The sequence below is a fragment of the Haemorhous mexicanus genome, chromosome 3 (assembly GCF_027477595.1).
Source record: "Haemorhous mexicanus isolate bHaeMex1 chromosome 3, bHaeMex1.pri, whole genome shotgun sequence".
Lineage (NCBI taxonomy): Eukaryota > Metazoa > Chordata > Aves > Passeriformes > Fringillidae > Haemorhous > Haemorhous mexicanus.
Window position 1 is genome coordinate 116,060,884 of NC_082343.1, and position 20,790 is coordinate 116,081,673.

At 41.6% G+C, this 20,790-nt stretch overlaps 1 protein-coding gene across 3 annotated transcripts in view; it reads left to right on the top strand.

Annotated features, from left to right (window-relative positions):
- Positions 1–20,790, top strand: part of KIF13B (kinesin family member 13B) — a 124,381-nt gene that overhangs the window by 37,160 nt on the left and 66,431 nt on the right. For 2 of the 3 annotated variants that reach the window (XM_059843117.1, XM_059843119.1), the window contains exons 3-10: positions 11,564–11,579; positions 13,074–13,134; positions 14,778–14,870; positions 15,479–15,659; positions 16,055–16,142; positions 17,468–17,602; positions 19,343–19,455; positions 19,906–20,017. In XM_059843117.1, coding sequence (XP_059699100.1) covers positions 11,564–11,579; positions 13,074–13,134; positions 14,778–14,870; positions 15,479–15,659; positions 16,055–16,142; positions 17,468–17,602; positions 19,343–19,455; positions 19,906–20,017 — 799 coding nt within the window. The remainder of the gene's footprint in view (positions 1–11,563; positions 11,580–13,073; positions 13,135–14,777; positions 14,871–15,478; positions 15,660–16,054; positions 16,143–17,467; positions 17,603–19,342; positions 19,456–19,905; positions 20,018–20,790) is intronic. The other variant, XM_059843118.1, reaches the window with a different exon arrangement.

Sequence of the window (20,790 nt, forward strand, 5' to 3'; positions counted from 1 at the left end):
GATAAAAGTCAGTGATAGACCAGAGGACTCATGTTGGCAATTTTTAGAAGCCTAATCTAATCCTGGAGCACCAGGAGCAGTCTCCCAGAGGTGGGAGTAGCATCCTCCTTCCAACACTTCTCTGCCCTGCCCTGGGACAACGTGAGGGTTGGCAAAAGGCAGTGAGTCTCTGGCCAGGATCCAGGCCCAGGAGATTGGCTGGCAGGAAAGCACACGGTGGGATTTAGTCTGACACAATTTACTTGGCTGAAAGGGATAAGTGATGGTGCACGGTGCATGTTTCACCTTGTTAAAGATCTGCTGCCAGAGCATGAAATGATAACTTAATCCCTGATTGCTCCTTACAGCCCTGCAGGCCAAAGTCTCTGAAAGAGTGTTTGTCAGCCAAAAATGATGTGTAGCTTGACCAAGCCCAGTTTCAGTGCCTTTTCCAGCTAACTCATTTCTGAATTAATTTGGGGCCAGATGGTTTTGCACTCTTGGCATTGTAGCTCCTGCACTTGGTCCCACCAGCACACTCCTCTGCTAATGCCTGATCCTGATTCCTGTTTTCCCCAGCATAAATAAATAAACCAGCAGCAGTAATGAACAAACCCTTCAGCAGCTGCCACATTGGTTTTTGGGGTGCTGGGTGTTGGTACAAGTGTTTAGTGAGAGAATTCTTTGTACACAAGAATAACTGTCATTGGAATAAGAAATAAAAGCATATTCAAAATTATCTTCCTCATTAGATTCTTCCTCATTGTCCAGATGAGAGCCTAAAGTTGGAACACAATGGGCATGAAAGAGCTGCAGTGCTTTGAAACAGTTCTGTTGTGTGTTGACTGTAGACTAGTTCACAAAATATTTCTTACACTTAAAAATGCTGTCTATATTTCTCCAACCCATTTAAGACAACCTGACCTCAGCCATTTGCTGAGGAGGGACGGAGTAGAACAGACAAAGTAGATGGGTAGGTTCATCGTGTGGCCAAAAGATGCTTTTGGGAAATTTAGGGTGCAGAGGAATGCTACAGTGAATCAGCAGCACTTATTTAGGAAGAAATAAATTAAAATATTGAAAGGAGAAATAATTCACTAAGAAATAGTGAATCAGCAATACCTCTTTAGGAAGAAATAATTGGGCTTTTTCCACCCAATAATGAAGGGGTCTCTCTTTCCTTCTCACTCCAAAGATGTTATTTTTTGTCTGCAGAACAAGTTCTTGATGCAGATCTGTTCGCTTTAATGCAATTCTGAGTTAAAGCAAATATTTAATTCTGCCTAGAGCATTCTGACATTTTTTTCAGCAGTCTGGAGCCATTAGCAGGGCAGATGCAGGACATGGGAGCTGAGCTGTCATGGTGAAGGCTTGCCTGTAATTTTCATAATATGCTGTATTTTCCCTTTGCTTTTCAGCAAACAGGTCAGTTATAGCTTATTTCTCATCCTCGTGCTGGGAAGGAAAAACAGCTGATTGCAGTGGTACACTGGGGATAAGGATTGCTTTTCTAGGTCAGCCAGAAGAGAGCTTGGTTCAAAAATGTTACCCTGGAAAACTGTTCTTTCTTGCTTTCTTTGGGGCAAAGTTTGTATTTATTTCCTCATGCCAGGCACTCCTGTAGTAAGATTTCTGAAGTTAGATGGGATATTGGGAAGAAATTGGAATAATAGAATTTTAGAACTGTTTAGGTTGGAAAAGACCTTTAAAATCATGGAGTCCAACCATTAGCCCAGCACTGCCAAGCCCACCATTAAAACATGTCCCTAAGCACCACATCTCTGCATCTGTTAGATCTCTCCAGGGCTGGTGATAAGGATATTGATTGCTGCCTCCTTCCTTATCTCCATGCTGTCAGTCAGGTTGTCTTAAATGGGTTGGAGGAATATAGACAGCATTGAAAGCTTTGATCAGGGAAGGTACAGAGTCTGTGCTCTTGGGAAGAGCAAAAGACAGCATGACATCATTCTTTTTTGAGACACAGAAACACTAATTTTACTCTAGCTGAATGTTTGAGGCTTCTCATACATGTCAGGTTTTTGTTGAAGTGCTCTTTTTGGGATGCCAGTGCCTTGACAAGCTGCTGTTCTCGTTTGCAGCACGGCTCAGATGAGTTGTGCTGTCCTTTCACCCTCCCAGGCTCCTTGGATGCTGATGGAGGGTTTGGGTTGAGAGTACCCAGATCTTGTCACAGCCTCTGGGTTATCACTGTGATCATGGAACGTGGATGTGCTGAAGTGAGGAATTCCAGGGTTACTGAATGGTGGAGCCCAGACAAATCTCTTTTTTATGCTAATGACCAACCCTTCTTGCCTACAGCTCTGATCTTCCCCCTCCTCCCCATCCATTAGACCAACATCATTTGTGGTTTCCAGTGTGTTTGTATTTTAAATACTGTTTGAATCCCTCATTGGGAGCTGGATCCAAAACAGGCCATGAGTAGACTTCACCCCATGAAAATAACACTGTGCTTAGCAGGCATCTGGTTCTGGAGGCACCAAAAATGCCTCTGAGGTACAAATTCTGGCACTGTGCACGCAGCCTTTTCATCAGCTGGAGATCCAATGGTGCTGAAATTGCATCAAGGTTCAGAAAGTGACAGGCTGCTGTACCCAGTGAAATTCCCAGTCTTGTAAATGCCCTGTGCATGCACAAACAGCACCATTAAGATTGATTTCTTTACAAACTTTGGCCACAGCAATGTTCCCTTTTGAACTGCTGCCACTCCAAACATTTCCTACTTGCTTAATACCTGGTGGATGTGATAAAGAAGTTGGCAAACCAATTTAGGCAGAAAGGTAGAAAGTCCTCCTCTCCACTGGAGGACAAGGCAGACCTGTGGAACCAAAAAAAGAAAGTGAAGGAAGCAATTTCACTTCTTATTTAGACCTCAGGGCTAGAAGGTGTTTCCCAAGTTGTGTTGGTGATTATCTAACACAAATTGCCTGGACAGTGGTGAGATAAATGACTGAAAGTTCTTTGGGGATGTCAGAAAATGTTGACTGTCAAGTGTTATGAGTAAAGACCTGCCTCAGGGTGTTGGTAATTCAGTAGGAGAGTAGATGGGGAATGAGCAAGTACTCAAGAGATGCCTCTTCTACACATTTGTACTTGGAGGGAGTTAGTGCCTGTTTGAAGACATAGAAAACATTACCAACATTTTCAGAATGCTCTTGGTGAGGCATTTGTTTCCCTGAGTTGAAGAGTCCTTCCAGTAATTTCCTAAGTGTGGAATGATGGATTAATGTGAGGGTGAAGAGCTTGTGGGCTGCTCTGGAGCCTCCTGGGCTGTGGACCCCTTTGTGCTCCTGCAACTGTCTTGTTTTTTCTCTTTTTCTCTTCCTTGTTTCAAGCAGAGCGGGGCTGAAGGAGATTTTAGAGAGAAATTCTTCCTTGTGAGGGTGGGGAGGTTGCCCAGAGAAGCTGTGGCTGCCCCTGGATCCCTGGAAATGTCCAAGGCCAGGCTGGACAGGGCTTGGAGCAACCTGGGATAGTGGAAGGTGTCCCTGCCCATGGCAGGGGGTGGCACTTAATGAGCTTTAAGGTCCCTTCCAACCCAAATTGTTCTGGGATTCTTCTGGGATACTGGATGCACACATTTGTATTTAGGTACTCCTGTAAATATTGCAGAGTCCATGGAAAAATCTGCTCTCTTTCCAAGTGATTCTGGTCGGTGTATTTGTATTTTCAAGGAAGACAGAAACTCAAACTGGTGCAAGGTGGAGGCTCTAATGAATTTATGGGTTGGGTGATGCAGCTGGGTGATCTACCAAAGGTGGAAAACGCTGTCTTGGTGGCCTGAGAGAGTTCTAGAAATACCCTTTCAAGGATTAAGTTCCTTTTAGTTCCAATCTTTTGCTTTCCACAGTGCCCAGGAGATCATTCTGGCATTAATCCTGTGTGCCAGTGGCTTGGCTGAAGGTTACCCTGGATGTGAATGCTGAGTTTGTTGGTACTGTAGAACAAGATTACCATATATTGTGTATTTTCCTGTACATGCTGCTCCACCTGCCATCATTTTCCATTTGGGTCCTCCTGGAGGAGTTAAAAAGCTGCCACATCCCATGGAAGCTTTTTCCCTCCCTCACATGGCTATAAAAAGGTAGCTACAGCCCACTTCATTAAAAAATACTGTAATTCTCAATAGTAATTGAAAGTTTGGGGACTGGCTGTTCACCAAACATTCTCTAGAGCACAATAGTATCCTGACATCTGAGTATTTACAAACAAAAGGATAAAGTTGTAATCCCCTTGTCATAACACCAGCTTTATGGGATCCATGCACCGCTTGAATGTGGTCAGGACTAAGCAGATTATTGTACCAACAATACAGAAAATTTAGCTCCAAGTACAAAATACCCCAAACCCACAAAGCTGCTGCTCAACCCAAGTTCTTGGGGTTTGGAGCTTTTTTTTTTTTTTTTTTTTTTTTTTTAAATTGTTTTGAGTGAGCTGGCAAAAATTAGTTTTGTCAGTAGAAACTAAGTAACCGCCAACTACGCCTGGAATGCCTTGGAGCACTGGAGGAATTTTCCAAGGAACAGTGATTACCTTTGTTCCTTTTAGCTACACAAGTTTAGGCTTTGAACTGTGTATGCTCTCTCACAGGTTTGGGGTTTTTGCTAATGTATTTGGGGATTTTGTTTTAAAGAGGCTGTTTCTGATTGCAAAAAAATCTTTTGCTCAAATAGGGCATCGTGGTTTTTTTCCCAAAGAATTCAGTATTGCTGTGGAAGTAATGAGACTCTGTAAGAAAAATATTAATTGCAAGACATGATCAAAAATTGGAGTTTGGTGGGCCTCAGCCTTTTGATACCACTTGAATGTAAAAATGGGGTAAAAATATTTATAAACTGTTAAACAGTTGTGAAACCAACAACATTAAGCACTATGCAATCTGAAATATTCTGTGAAAATGGATTTATAAGTATCATAGGATAAGCCTGAAGTGATCAGACTTGGTTTAGTTGACCTTTCCTCTCATTGTATATACCTGTTGTATATACAAATTGTATTGGTCTGATATGCAGAAGGAGAGGAAACAGCTTCTCAGCTGTAAAAGAATTCTAATTTTTGTTATTAGCTGTCATACTGCTGCCTTTCAGTTATGTCTGTGTTAGTAAAATCATTAAATCTATTATCTGTATTTTATTTCACCATTGGCTGGCACTTTTTTATGCCATGAAAGAAATTCTGCAGCTGAAATTTAAACAATAAAATTCTGACCATTGCAGCGCTGGCTCTTCAAAATACTTCATTCTGAGTCCTATATTCATACAGGAAAAAAAAAAAAAACACACACAAGCTACCAATTAAAGGATCTGCATCAGAAAGATAACTGGGCTCCCAAACTTCAAACAAATCTCCAAGATCTTCCTGGTTTTTGGGGGTTTTTTTTGTGCCTCCTTTGCATCTGCTGCAAGGCCTTGAGACATGCTGGTGCTGGAGCTCTTCAGTGACTCCTGTAGCACGTATCAACTTCTCCACTCTAGGAAGGCCCTGAAGGATAGGGAAGCTTGGACATCACAAGCCCAGTTTGTTCAGAATAAAAGACTCTGGGTTGTTAAATCCCATCTCCTGTTCAGGAAGGTGTCCAATGCTGAGGCAATGAGAGCACTTCCTTTGGAATGCCACTTCTCACACCCAATATTTGCCCTCCGAGATATGGCCAGGGGCCATAAAATTATAGAAAATCCTGAGATTTAAGGGACCCACCAGGATTATTGATCCAGCTCCTGGCCCTGCACAGACACACCAACAATCCCACCCTGTGCATCCCTGAGAGCATTGTGCAAACACTCCTGGAGCTCTGGCAGCCTCAGGGCTGTGCCCATTCCCTGGGGAGCCTGGGCAGTGCCCAAACACCCTCAAGACCCAAAAGCCTTGTTTGAAGGATGGGATTTCTTGAGAAACCCTTCAGTCCATGAAATCCATTACGTTCTGACCCACTGCTCTTCAAACAGAGCCTCATTTGCTTAGCAAAGCTCAGTGCTGAGGTGCTGGGAACAGGATCTTTGATGTTCCTGAGGTGCTCCTGGCTCTGCTGTGTTTGGAGTAGGGAAGCTCATGGCAGGTGAGTGAGAAGGAACAAGGGAAAACAGAAACACCTTTCATTCCAGTGGAAGGTATCACTGCCAGGGGCACAGGATTGCAACGGGAGGATCTTTAAGGTCCTTTCCAACCCAAACCATTCTGTGATTCCATAAAACACTGTACAGGAGTGTCTTAGGTTACAAGATGTGGCTGGGGCTGTGTATTCTATTTGCCACCTGTTAGAGGTGGGGCAGCTCTCTTCTGTTAACTGGGCAGTTTTCTTTATCTCTTCCACAACCACTCCTCCCTCCAGAAAATATCTTCTGTTCATGGCCGTGAGTGTCCGTGCATGGCTGATAAAATTCCATCATCCCATCAGGAGATGCTCTACCCAGGGGGAGGAGCCAAGCATTCCTGCCTGGATATAATCTGAGATTTGGAACACCACAGCCAGCCTTTCCCACTAGTTTCCCAAAAGAACAAGTTTCTTTTCCACCAAATTCCCAGAAAAAGACCAGGCTCATCTACACCAGCACTGGACCTTCAGAAGAAAGCTACACCCTTCTACAAGATCACTGCTTCAACAGAACCACATCTGTCACTCCAGGAAGACTGCAGCCACCATTTGATCAGACTGCTACCAACACCCTGACCCACTGGGTGTCAGGTCCTATTCTGACTCTGTCAGTGTTGTTTTGTATTACTACATTCCTATTTTAGTTTTTTCCCTAATAAAGAACTGTTATTCCTACTCCCATATCTTTACCTAACAACCTCCTAATTTCAAAATTATGATAATTCAGAGGGAGGGGGTTTACATTCTCCATATCAAGGAAAGCTCCTACCTTCCTAAACAAGCACCAGTCTTTTCAAACCAAGACAAGGAGCCACAAAAGAAATTGTGCTTCAGGGTTTTCCATACCAGTGCTATTTTGAGCCATACTTAACCAAGGAAAGAAAGGAAGGGAAGATTTGAGGGGATGACAAACTCTACCCAATGTAACTTTAGTTCTTTGATTTCAGGGAGTATTGCTAAATGATGCTGTTTTGCCTGTCAGAACCTAGGATAGTTATTGTACAGCTTCCACCTGCTACAACTTAATGATAAAATACCAGAATTCCAGAATGACTGCATCCAAAGAGTAAATTACTGTTACACATCATGTCAGCTTTATTTTTAATAAAAATACTTTTTTTGGCCAGCTGGGAACATAAAGATCTGGCCCTACAGAATGATCTGTGGAGGGAACCCTGACACCTTTTCACCGGTAAACCCCAAGGAGATTTTCCCCATCAGTTTCTTTTTCTAGTTGCATTTTTAGCTGCTTTCTAAAGTTTATGCTGGACAGTTTATGCAGAAGGGTATAAAATAGCACTAATTACACTGGAATTTGATATGGTTGTTTTTGCAATGGTTTTGGAAGATTGAAAAGTGAAAGCAGTAAGAATTTCTGGAGAGATTTGCTGAGACTTTCCTGATTCATATTTGGAATTGTTGCCTCTCTTTTTTTCTTTTTCTAACCCTCAAATTTGTAGTATATTTTGCTAGTCCAGAAGCTTCTGAAAATGACAAAATGTTACATTTCAATTCCATAAATCCAGCATAGCCTTGTGCCACTTGGCAGCATTACTCGGATGTACAGTTTGGATGTTGTTGCAGTTGCTGTTGCCATAGGAAATGTTCTTTTTTTCTTTTTCAAAAAAATACAGAGAAAATACATGCCTGGCAAGTCAGCTCCTGTCCTAGAGCTTCTGGAGCTCTTTCCCCTGCTTCCTGCCTTGCCACCTCCCACCTTTTTCCTCCCTTTGCCCCATCTGCCAGTTTCTGATTTAGACAAGAAGGGAGATGTGCTGTGACTGATTTAGAGCATGTGCTGATTTGCCAGCTGGCTGCTATCTCAGAGCTGGGGGGTCAGCCAGACAGAAGAGATAAGGGCTGAGCTCTGCTCTCCTCTCCCCAGCCAGGGTTCACCTCTGCTCCTTTGCTGGGGTGTTTTCCCCCTCATCATGTGCACAGTCTGAAATGCACTTAGGCTTGCTAAACCTTCCTTTTCCCTTTTTGAACACAGAGAAACTGAGTGTTACTAAAATGCCACTATTAACTATGGTTGAATAGTTTATTGTGTTTGAATACGTAATTTAATTATTCTATTAAAAAAATGAAGCAGTAGTGGCATTGCACATGCACTGATGGTCTCAGCTGGGACCTGCTCTGATTTTATTCATATTTTTACATTGTGCTTGAGATCTGTGGAACCACCAGAATGTTCATAAAAAAGCAAGTGTGTCCTGATCTAGAAACTGGATCAGGACACATTTACACTGTGTAAGAGATAGTTTAAACAGAAATTACTACCCAAGCTCCCTGTCTTCATTCACTCTCAAAACTGCAAAAATATATTCATGGTATCACCAAATTATTTGAGTTGGAAAAGGCCTTAAAAATCATCTCATTGCAATTCCCTGCAGTAAATAAAATACTGTTAAATGTAGGATGTTGTTTTGGAGTAGTCTTCCTCCTTTTTTTAGTTTTAGAATTAGATGCATTAGATTCCCTCTACTTCTGTTTGACATTGAACTGAGAAGAGATAAAAGAAGGGAGTTGGCAAATTCCTGTCAGACTGGATACAAGTGAAAACAAGTAGCTGGAAGCATCTCAGTGACATCCTTCAGTGGCTGAAAGATAAGTTTTCCTTCCCTGCCTCGGATGCTTCTGCTGTATCTGAGATAGATGTGAATTTTTGGCTGTTGGCCGAGAAGCTGCCTGCACCTCAAATTTCAGCATCCTTGGGGATGGAGAGGGACTTGGGACAAGGGTGGAGGGACAGGACCCAGGGAATGGCTTCCCACTGCCACAGGGCAGGGTTAGATGGGATATTGGGAAGGAATTGTTGGGTGTGAGGGTGGGGAGGCCCTGGCACAGGGTGCCCAGAGAAGCTGTGGCTGCCCCTGGATCCCTGGAAGCTTCTCTGTGCATGAGGAACAATTCTTTATATCTTAACCTAAATTTCCCCTCTCCCAGTTTGAACCCATTCTCCCTTGTCCTGTCACTCCAGTTCCTGATGAGCAATCCCTCTCCACCTTCCCTATCACCCTTCCAACACTGGAAGGTGCTGTGAGGTCTCCACACAACCTTTTCCAGGCTGAACAGCCTGAAATTCCCCAGCCTGTCTCTTTAGGGGAGGTTCTCCAGTCCTCTTATAAACCTCATGGCCTCCTCTGGACTTGCTCCATGTCCTTCCCACGCTGGGGGCACCAGAACTGTGTGCAGCATTCCAGGTGGGGTTTGACAAGAGAGGAGGGGGAAGGTCACCTCCCTGTTCTTGGCACATGTTCCCGTCATGTTTTGTTGTAGAAGATCCTTCCCTGCTGTGTGCGTGGGGCTGTTCTTGGTATTTCCCTTTTCCTCACCTCTGGGATGGACAGGAGCACTTGGGTGTGAACACCCAGCACTCCCAGTGTGTCCTTGCAGCCAGCCAGGCTGCTGGGGGTGCTCTGTTTCCCCATCTATTCCATTCCCAAGGGATTTTGCATCAGGCTAAAAATCTTTTCATGGGTTTGTGGGCCCAGCACGCAGCTGCAGCATTAATAGGCTCATATGTTCACAGCACAATGTATGTGATGCAGGCTGCACCCTTAATGCTTTCCTTGGGGAAAACATTTGTCCCAGTTATTCTCTTTGTGGTCAGAAGTACATCACACAAGCTGCAGCTCTCTGTAGCTGTTCTGTATCCCAAATGCTGCATGCTGGGTTTTGTGGGGCTTCTGTTCCCTCACATTTGGATTAAGCAAGACCCAAGACCTGGGTTTGTGTGTTTGTGTAGCCCTTCAGAAAATGAGATACTTAGCTCAGACTAAAGGTCTTAAGTTAAGCTTGATGATACATAGCCCTGTGTAATCCATAATCTTAAAATTGTATCTGTGATAGAACTTCTCAGATTATGTCCTTATAGCTGCTTTAACCCAAATACTCAGTAATATGCCCTGTATTGAGGGCTGGGCTGATCAGCTGGGCTGTTGCAATATAATCCTGCCTTGGAATTGGGCTGGGGAATGTGAGCAGTGTGACATCTCTTGAGTGCTAAACTCAGACTCTGACTCCAGGCTTGCTGCTCCCTTTGTTTTACAAGGAGAAGGTTTTTGTAGAATAGTAATTAACCTGCCCTGTAAGCAGAGCTCCCCTAAAGGCAGTTTCCAGTGAAGTCCTGCAGCAAAGTGCTCCATGGGCATTTCAGAGCACAGGAAGCCATGAAATTGCTCCTGTGTCTCTCTGAGGGGGATCCAGAGGGGCTCTCTGGAGTCTCCTGTGACTGGATCAAAGCCCCAGTGAAGGAGATTGCCTCAATAAAATCCACCCTGGAGTAACAGCCTGGAGACCACACCAAGCTGGCTGCCAGGACTTTGGGAGAGCCTTTATTTCAACTAAGGCAGATGGCAGAGGAAAAGGGGTCATGTTGTCACTGCTGACTTGGATGACCCTGTGACACGGGGTGACCTTGACTTAAATAATCATCCTACTCTCCCAAGTGCCCATCACTCCTGTTCTGTCCAACAGACACAGCAGATCCAGGCATGAGCAAAAAGGGGTGATGGATTTGTGTAATAAATAATTGGTTTTGAGAGACGATGCTCAGAAATTACTGTTTATAAACTTGCTTCTCAAGCCCTGTGAGCAGCAGCAGCTCTGAGGGTAATCCTGGATGGCTCCCATGTCTCTCTCCTGCTCCGTTCAAAGGAAATCAGTGTTGCTTGTCACAAGACTTGACTCGTTGCTGATGTCAAGAGTTTCCTAATGTCATTTGGAAGGTCCAGGACAAGGGGAATATCAGTGGTTTGTTGTGTGTTTACTGCTTTTCTCCAGCCTCTGATGTGGGGAGGCTGCATAACCTGCAGTCATCCACTGGGGCTGTGCTGGTATTTTAAAGGTCACTCCAGTAATTTTGTGCTTGCTTAAAAACAAACAAACAAAAACTCCCAAACTTTTAAATTCTGCACATAGCAGAGTAGAAGAATTGCTGTTCTCTGCTCATTCTTTTGAGGAAGCAAATGTTTGCTCTGCTGTCCCAGCAACCGGAGAGAGCTGGGTTGGGCAAGCCCAGGGGCTGGACTCTGAAATTTCCTCTTGAATAACACTCCTGAAGTTCTTGTTCAAGTGGTTTTGGAAATTTTTATGTTGCTTGGGTACTTTGTTTTTAAGAGGTAGTGACACCCAGAGAGAGGGAGAGGTGTCACAAGGAAAATAAACCCGTGAGAGAATGAGAAAGACATGCAGCATGAGGAAAGTCAGTGACTTTGAATTTTAAATCAACTCTGAGCAGCATCTCAAATCATGCCCCTGAAAGGGTTTATAAAATGACTTGGGATCTGTAAGCAAGGAGAGATCTGAGGAGAGAAATGAACTTTTAACACAGCATTCCGTTGATTAATGATGGCACAATTAAGCTGAAATCACTACAACTAACAGTCCTTGTTTTTCTTTTGTCTTTTTTTTTTTTTTTCTTCCCCTGACCTTGTACCAAATCCTTTCCACTCCTGATGCATTGGGGAACAGCAGAACTCACCCAAAGGTAAGGGCTTTTATCAGTGTGTGAGAGTTGTCTTATCACTTGCTCACTCTTGGGTTATCCAAATATTAAAAGCATTTTGCAGAGCTCTGTTGCTGATCAGCTGCTGAGTAAGAAACTCGAAGCATCTCCTTGTTGCAGAAATGCTCTGTACAGCCTGTGCCAAGAAATGAGTCAGAGGAACAAATGAGAACATCCACACTCAGCACTGCAGACTCTGAATGGAGGATATTTGTTCTTTGTGGGCTTTTTAAAAGCATTTTCTGGTATTTGTGTTAAAGCAAACTCGTTTTGTTTTTATGGTCCCGTGACTTTGTGCTTGTTCTGAAGACTCTGCCCTGGCAGATCAGGGTGCAGCTCCATGGTTGTGCTCATACAGCCAGTGGTGTTTTACTAAATGTTCTGAAGGCTTGGGATGCTTTAATAATATGTTTAGCTGTAAAATGAATTCAAAGTAAAAAAAAAAAAAATTAAAATAAAGAGCACCATGATTTTTAATACACAAGCTGTTGTTTCCTCAGTTAGAGGATATAAAATAACTACTTTATCTCTTGATGCTGGTACATCAGTGTAGTATTGGGGGGGGAAACAATGTATTTTTGAAGATAAATTATTTAAATTTCAAGGCTTTTGCCATGTTAAGCATTTTCATAACTGTTGGCAGTCAGCAGTGTAACAATGCAGGACATCCAAAGGGGAAAGAGCAGCTTCCATTAAGCTTAGAGGGGAAATCCAGAGCCAGAGAGCCCCACATTGCACTTCCCTTTTCCTACATCCTACAGAATAAATTCTGTGAATGTAGGTCAGACATTACCCCAATTAATATTTTTCCTTGCAGATACATACCCAGGGGAGCTGTTTCTGCAAACATCTGTCCCAAAATACACATTGTATTATTTCAGGTCATCTTTCAGGACGGAAGGTGTCTGTGGACCTTTCGATGGATTTATGGCAAAATTTAAAGTTTTCTATTAAAAATATTACAGTGCTGCTCTTTTCATGATAAAACTGATTTGTTTTCTATTATTCTTTGCAAATATTAGACTTTGATGGCTGCTTTGGTTTGTCAAGGAATGTAAATAAATACATACTCCTCTTGTATGGAAAGAGCTTCCTACCCTAAGGCTTGTTTTTAATTTATGCAGACAAGAGGCATGGGGAGATGGGAGGCAGAAAGACCTAGAGGACATCTGTCAGTTTGCAAAAGAGAAATTCTGGTGAAAAATGCATTGCAGGGATGGGTTTGGAGGGAGAAATGGAGAGGTCCTTGACATCCACTGGGCTGGCACATGGAGAGTGGGGAGTAGGGCTGGCACAGAAAGGAACAAATAGAAACAAGGAACAAATAAAAGCATAGGAGAAAATGAAGTGTTTGTTTAGGCTTCAAACTCCTAGAAAAGAAGGAATTCAGTGGGAATGTGTGTTGAGTTCAAAATGTGAATAACATGTTGGATTTGGCAGCAGCTGTTCTGAGGTGTCCTGGTTGTTTCTTTGCAGGTGTTTGCATATGATCACTGCTTTTGGTCTATGGATGAATCTGTCAAAGAAAAATATGCAGGTAATAATATTTACTGTGGCTTGCTTGTCTCCACGTGGGAATGATCTGATTAAAATCCAGTCCTTGCTGCAGGGCACTGGCCAGATGGCACAAAATGCTGTCCCTTCTATGACTGGCTGCTGTCAAAAAAGGGAAAATCTTCAATCATTCCAGTTCCTTTTCTCTAAAGATGACAATAGCAATGGGCACTGCCACCCCTTTGCAGTGCAGAGAGTGGAGAAACCCAGCACATTCATGCTTTACTCCTGTTCACAGCTTTATTTAAAATACTGCTCCAACTCCATCATTTTAAATGCATCAAACCCTTTTTTTTTTTTTGAGGAGCATGGTTATGTGTAATTTCATGTTTTTCAATGCTGATGGGAGTTTGGCATCATAGTAAAACCTAATAAAGGAGTGTTAACAATAGCCTAATTTCATTGAAGTTTATGTGAATTCAGATGCTTTAGTGAGAATGTGTAATGTATTCATTTAAAGTTTTTTGTGTATTATTATAATGCATTTTGGCATATAGTTATGGTAAAATATGAACTGTATTTGGACTTATCACTCCTATAATTTATTATTTTCATAGTTGTTATCCTTTAAAATTTGGGATCAATTGAACTTAATATTTATTTCATAAAAATCATAAGAAAAATCAAGGACGCATACACTTGTTAATTTCTTAAACAAATAACTAATGAATAATAACCTGTCAAGGCACTGAAAGAATGTGACACTTTCAGCCATACAAATTACATAGAAGTATTGCATGCTTTGTTTCTCAAACTAAAGGTGGTGCCTATATAACTGGTATTTTGGTCTGTTTTACAGTGGAAGTGTTACCCCAGCTGGGCTTGGCACAGCTCTTGGTGCTCTTGATGGAGAATTTAGCATGGATTTGGCTGTAGAGATAGGAACTTCAATGAGAGAAAGGAAGAGCTTAAAGGAACATTTTTTGAGAGGACTTTTCAGTCCATAAAGTTCTGTCATGCCTTGTTCGGACTTGAGTTTTTCTGGTTGTAGAATTAATTCTGAAAATAGATTTTGTTCAAGTAGTTACTACCCAGATATTTTAAGCTTTCCTTCCTCTGCTTGGAAAATTATCCAAAAAGCTCAAAGTTCAATTACAAAAGAAGTGTTTCACCTTACTTTTTGCCAGTGCAGAGTACCCTGTGAATATCCATATCTTCCACATGCTTGTGATTCCCTCTCTGCAAAAACCTCCTTGTGGTATTATCCAATATCTTACACAGTAAAATTTTCCAGTGCTCTGCTGATTCCCTTGGATTAAAATCAACTGACTGTCATTAAAATGTACAGCTTGAGTATATTTTGAGGAGGTGTCATTCCCCAGCAGATTAAATTCTGCATTTGGTCATAGATTCTCTGCTGATAAAACTTTCTGAGTTACCTTGATAGGATGTTGCTTTAAGCACATCCAGGTATATCCATGATAATCCCAGCCCCTAATTTTTACAGCAGCATAAATCTGGAGCACATCTTCTGCTCCTTTCCAGGGAGCAAACACTGGATGTGATTTAGGCAGCAACAGCAGGAAAACCCTGACAGCTTTTACCTAATCCAAAAGAAAAATCCAAATCGAGGGACAAAAAGCTCTTGCTGTGTTACAGTGTTGGCTTGTGTGTTGTATTTTCTAGGTCAAGATGTTGTTTTCAAGTGCCTTGGAGAGAATATTCTTCAGAATGCCTTCGAAGGCTACAATGCTTGTATCTTTGCCTATGGGCAAACGGGTGAGTCCCAGAGTCAGGGAGAAGAAATGTTCCCTCCCAAGGTGTTGTGTTCTGGCTGGAGGTTCTTTCCACAGCTCTTGTGACATTGTTTGAGGAGAAATACCTTCTAAAGTAGATAAGAAATGTTTTCCTCTTTTGTAACATCAGATACGAGGTGGGCAGGACGAGAAGCAAGGTTTTGTTGCTGCTGGCTACCCTTATTTCTCATACTTCATATGATAATCTTTGGCATGACCATGATCGTCCTTGAGTCAGAGCTTTGCTCAGATTTTCTGCCTCTGGTTAAAGTAATCTTGAATTGTCATTTTAATGTAATATTTAAAGAGTAATAGGAAGAGTTTTCTCATTAGTGGCTTGTCATCTACAGTAAGGCTGTATCTACCTAAAAGTTCTCCAGCACTCTGAACCAAATTTCTTGTTTTCCTTTTCCTTTTAATTAAGATAATCTTTAGCTCAGTGGTGTTTGGGTTACTTTAAAGCAGAAAACTGAAAAAATACCTTTCACTGAAATTAAAAAAAAAAAAATTAACCTCTTTTATTTCCTATCAATATTGTGCACAGCAGGAACCTTTGTTGCACGTTCTCTAATCACAGCTTCCCTCACACAGGGTCTGGAAAATCCTACACCATGATGGGTACTGCTGATCAGCCTGGATTAATCCCTAGACTTTGCAGTGGACTCTTTGAAAGAGCACAGAAAGAAGAAAATGAAGAGCAGAGTTTCAAAGTGGAAGTATCCTACATGGAGATTTACAATGAGAAAGTCAGAGATCTCCTTGACCCCAAGGGGTGAGGAATTTGTGTGTGAATGGCACTGTAGTATTTGTCCTACCCTCTTCCTTTACATAACCAGTTTGCCTTAATGGATCCCATCTAAAACATTTGCCTAGGATGGCTTTTGCTGCTTCCTGATCTCAGCATCTCCTCATTATAAATCAAAATAAAGTAGCAAGACTAAAAGCCTGCAGTAAATGTACCTTTTGTGAAGTGACAGCTCTGTGTGTGTCAGCTTTTTACGTGTTATAAAGCTTTTTTTGTGTTTGCATTCTGCCCCTTGCTCTGTGCTTCAGTGGCTGTTTGTGAGACCATCCTGTCTGAGGCGTGTCAGTGAGAAATGGACTTTGTGTAAATGTTGTCTTAAGTCAGTCATGTGCTTATAAATCCCTTTTTTTTCCCCCAACCAGAAGCCGTCAGTCATTAAAGGTTAGAGAACACAGTGTTTATGGCCCTTACGTAGATGGCCTATCCAAACTAGCTGTTGCTAGCTACAAGGTAAGGATCAACTTTATGAAAGGCTTGTCTTCACATCCTAAACACCAGGTGCTGTCCCTTAAGCTGGACAGAACTGCTAAAATGCTCCTTATCAGTAATCTTAGAGCAAGAGAGCTGCAGATTGCTGTGATGTGATCCCTGGGGAGAGCAGGGCTGAGAGCAGAAACTCCCTTCATCTTGTGCTGCTCAATAATTCTGGAAGTAATTCAGCTGCTGAATGGAACAGATTTCCTCTCAGCATTAAGATGAGTGCAGACTGTCATGAGAAAGTGTTCTGTGATTAATTACAGGCCCAGGATTAAGCAGAGACAGGCTCTCAGTGCCCCACTGTGTCACTTTTTGCCTGTCATGCTCTGCTCAGTAATTTCCCTTCCCAGTAGCACACGCTGGAATTATGAGCTAATGGTTGTTTACCAAGCAAATACTTGAGAGCATCACCTGAAGCTGGCTTGCAGGACAGTAAATGTTTATATGTGCATTCACAAAATGCCCTGGTTTTTAAGGAGCTTTAACTTACTGTGGTGAAAATGGATAAATATGGGATGGAATCTGTCAGCTTAACCAAAACATGAAAACAGAGCAATTGCAGTTTCTCCAAGTGTTCATCCAGCTCTCCGTGCTGGTTTCTGCTAAGACAGGACACATCTCATGCTTTGCCTTTCCATGTTGCCCAGCAGCTTTTTGTAATCCAGAATTTGGAGTCAATGGTCTGTGGTGGTCCTTTGTTTGACTGTTTATTTGAGCTTTTTTAGCATCACCCTGCCAGAGATGCAGAAATAGAAGTTTAGCCCAAGACCCTGAGGTTTTAACTATTTTACACAATTGCTGTGAAACCCCAGAGCAGGGGAGCTGCACCTTTCTCAAGCATCACAACAGATCAAAGCACTTAATAAGTTCTTAAAATTTGGAGGAATATAATGTCCTGTTCAGTGTGGTTCTGTTTTATAAACTTCTGAGCCTTCTGTCAGTATTCCAGATCCTCAGACCATGACAACTTGAGGCTAGAATGTGACAGGGTTCAAACACAAATGGCTGTTTCCTCACTTCTGTCTCTGCTTTTGAGTGTTGCTGTGTGCAGCCAGGTGCATTATTTTTGTTGATCATTTAGTATCTAATTTGAGGAGTGGGTGAAGTCATGACACTGTGGAGTTTCTAGAGTCAAAAAACTTTGATTTTTTTTTTTTTTTTCATCACCTATTTCTGCATAAACAAATGGGAGGCTTAGCAAGAAACTACTCTATTTGACCAAGATGAGATGATTTTTTGGAGGTAATTGGAAAGGATGTCAATGCAGATATACTCATGGCTGTGAAAATTGTATTTAGGACATCGAGTCCTTGATGTCTGAGGGCAACAAATCTCGGACAGTGGCTGCCACCAACATGAACGAGGAGAGCAGTCGGTCCCACGCAGTCTTCAAGATCATCCTCACCCACACCCTCTATGATGTGCAATCAGGGGTAAGAAAATCCAGCTGCAAGGTCCAAATGTCAGGCTGGGATGTGTCTCTTTCTTTAATGGATTTCACAGGAAAAGAAACATTTCTTTGGAAGCAGCAGTTTGGAGGACAGGCTAAACGTAAAATAGGTGAAAAATAGAAATACACCTGAGTGTTCCTTTGGTGATCCCAGTGGATCTCCAGATGTACACTCATGGTTATTTGATGAAAATTTAATAACCTCGTGGTTATTTAATGCAAATTGATATAAATTACCAGCTTTCTAAATTAATGCAAATTTGTATAAATGATCAACTTTCTAAATTGAAAGAAAACAGTAATTTTAAATATTTTGCATTGTATGCCATGAATGCTTTTATGTGTAAATACTCAATATTGAAAAAGCATTTAAAGCTGCAAATATTTTAATTTATGTTTCCTTATACATAAATATGCCTTGGAGGAGTGCATGAAATGATGTCAATATTATTTAGTCCCTCACAGAAAATGGTGATAAACTGGAATTGAAAGAAGTATCTTTAAGCTTCAGTGATAGATTCTGTGCTTGGACAATTCTTAAAGATTTTCAAAGCCTTGGAGAAGTTTTGAGTGTCCACAGAGCAAATCTGAGCCTAAGTATTGGATATATTGGAAAGCATAATGAGAATTTGGGCTTTTTTCCTCCTCCTGATTTCTCAGTTTCCACCAATCTTCTTATCCACACAATTTTCCTCATTCTTTATTTGGGTTTTTTTTCCCCTTTGCACTTCAAATCAGCATCCTACTGTGCTGATTGTTTTTTGATTTTTCCATATTTTGTCATTCCAGTTTTGCTGTGGCTCTTGTGCATGCTTTTTTCATACCTGGTTTTTGTGTGGTCCTGCTCAGCCTGGATGCAGAGTGGCTGTGACTGTCCATGTTCTCTGCACCTTCCAGTGACCCCTGTTCTCCCATCTGCTGGTCCTTTCAGTCCTGGAAATGGCATGTTCCATGATCACATCATGTTTTGATAGGTTTAGGGTGTAATTTTTGAGAGCTTATTGATTTTAATTATCCCGTTCATTTATGGGGATGCAGCACTTTGCATTGGGATCCTGGGGTGCTGAAGGTGCAGATGCTGCAGAAGAACACGATGTGAGCAAGCTGTTCTCAAAGACAGTTGGCTCTTTAATTTCAAATTGATTTAGGGGGTTCATGGAGTGTTTCAGAATGTCATTTTGGGTCAAAGGAGGTAAAAGGATTTGTAACAAAATGTGTGTTACAGGTTTGCATACTCACACAGCTGGGATTGTGTTCCAGGAGGCTGATAAGGATAAAGGAGACTTTGCAATTGTGATAATTTATGTAAATTACAACATGATTCTCATCAGGCTCATTCCTGATCACTGAAAAACAGCAGAAACTGTGGTATAAAATCCAAGGATTTTAGGAGATTGTCTCTGCTTGTGACTCCCTTGGCATAACTCTGAGTTTTTCATGGTTCAGCACTTCATTAGTGTGCCCTGTGTACATCTCTGGAGATTTCTGAGATATTTGAAGATGGCAGAGTACCTGGCTTCACATCATCCCTGACTTCCCTGTTGTTTCTGAAGCAGCAGGGAGTGACTTAGCACAGGACACTGTTCAAATCCAGCCATTCTCAAAGGGTTTGGAACAGGAGTTTACACCAAAAATGAAGTTTGACTGCTGTTGTAAAATACATCAAACAATGTGACTTGATTGAAGTGACCTCACAGGGGCTGTTCTCTGGTTCCTTCCCCAGACATCAGGTGAGAAGGTGGGCAAGCTCAGCCTGGTGGACTTGGCAGGTAGTGAAAGGGCAACTAAAACTGGTGCTGCAGGAGACAGGCTGAAAGAAGGAAGCAACATTAACAAGTAAGGCTTTGAGATTATTTGTTTTCCTTTTTTCATCACCATTTCCTGCTAAATACAGCCTACTTGTAAAACAGTATGAAGCTCCTGTAGTCAATTTTCTCCTTTTCTTCTCTCTACAAAGCTCCTGTAGTCAATTTTTCTCCTTTCCTTCTCTCTGTTTCTCCTTCTGACATGCAGTACTCTTAGATATGGGAATAAGATCTCCATCTTTTAAAACAATATTTGTTTTCCTGCAGCTGCCATGAATTTCATTGTGAAGACCTGATTATTAAGACTGAAAACGTACTGAAAAAAATAAGAGTGGTGCTTTTGTGAAGAAAGAATGATTCAAATTAAACTAGGAGTTTTTTTTCCTCTGAGCATGTTTTCAGAGAGAAAGTCACTGTCTAAATATGCATTTGACTTATGAATATTTACCCTTGTTAATAACTGTTTGTGTTCTCTGGGCAGATCCCTCACAACTCTGGGGCTGGTTATTTCTGCCCTGGCAGATCAGGCTGCTGGCAAGAACAAGAACAAATTTGTTCCGTATCGTGATTCTGTGCTCACTTGGTTACTTAAAGTAAGTAAGGGGTTTTTTTAAATCTTCTTTTTTAAAGTTAAATAAAAGAGAGGGAAGGGGGAGAAGAGTCTCACTGAATGAAATCAAAATTCTGTGCTTTTTGCCTCGTTTTCTGGGTTTGATGTTAGCCATAATTGTCTTTGGAAAATGAGCTGGATGTAAGCCATTAGAATCTCTGCAGACTAAATATGTGTCTTCTGCTGACCTGCAATGGCCTAAGGATTAAGGAACTTCAAAAATAAAATTAAAAGGAGTGTATATTTTATGGGTCAGTGTAAGTACAGCTTCACACACAACCTTGGGGCTAATTTAATTTGGGTTATTTCTGCATACAGCTGATTTTACATTCTGGTATGCTTAGCTCTGAAGATGTTGATTAACACAATTACCTTTTCCTAATTGTCTAATTTAATTGTTAGGGTATTTTACTTTTGTCAGCAGAGTGTAATTGCAGAGCATTATCCCAGTTACAGCCTGAGGAACAGGTCAGGAGACTTCAGAGATGCTGTTCATGTGAAAAGAGCAATTAAATCATTTTCTGAACTGCACAGGACTCTTATTTGGTCTTTTTTGGGGGGAAAAAAGAGTGTTTCATGATGGCACTTGGATGAACAGATGTACAGTCTAAATGAAGAAACCCAAATTGTTATCTATGAGATCTATATAAGTAATTTTTTTTTTCCTTGTGCTCTGTTTAGTTGTTATCCAGGAGCAATTGAGATACTTACTGGTAGAAATAAATAATCTGAGAAGAAACTGATTTGTGGCATCAC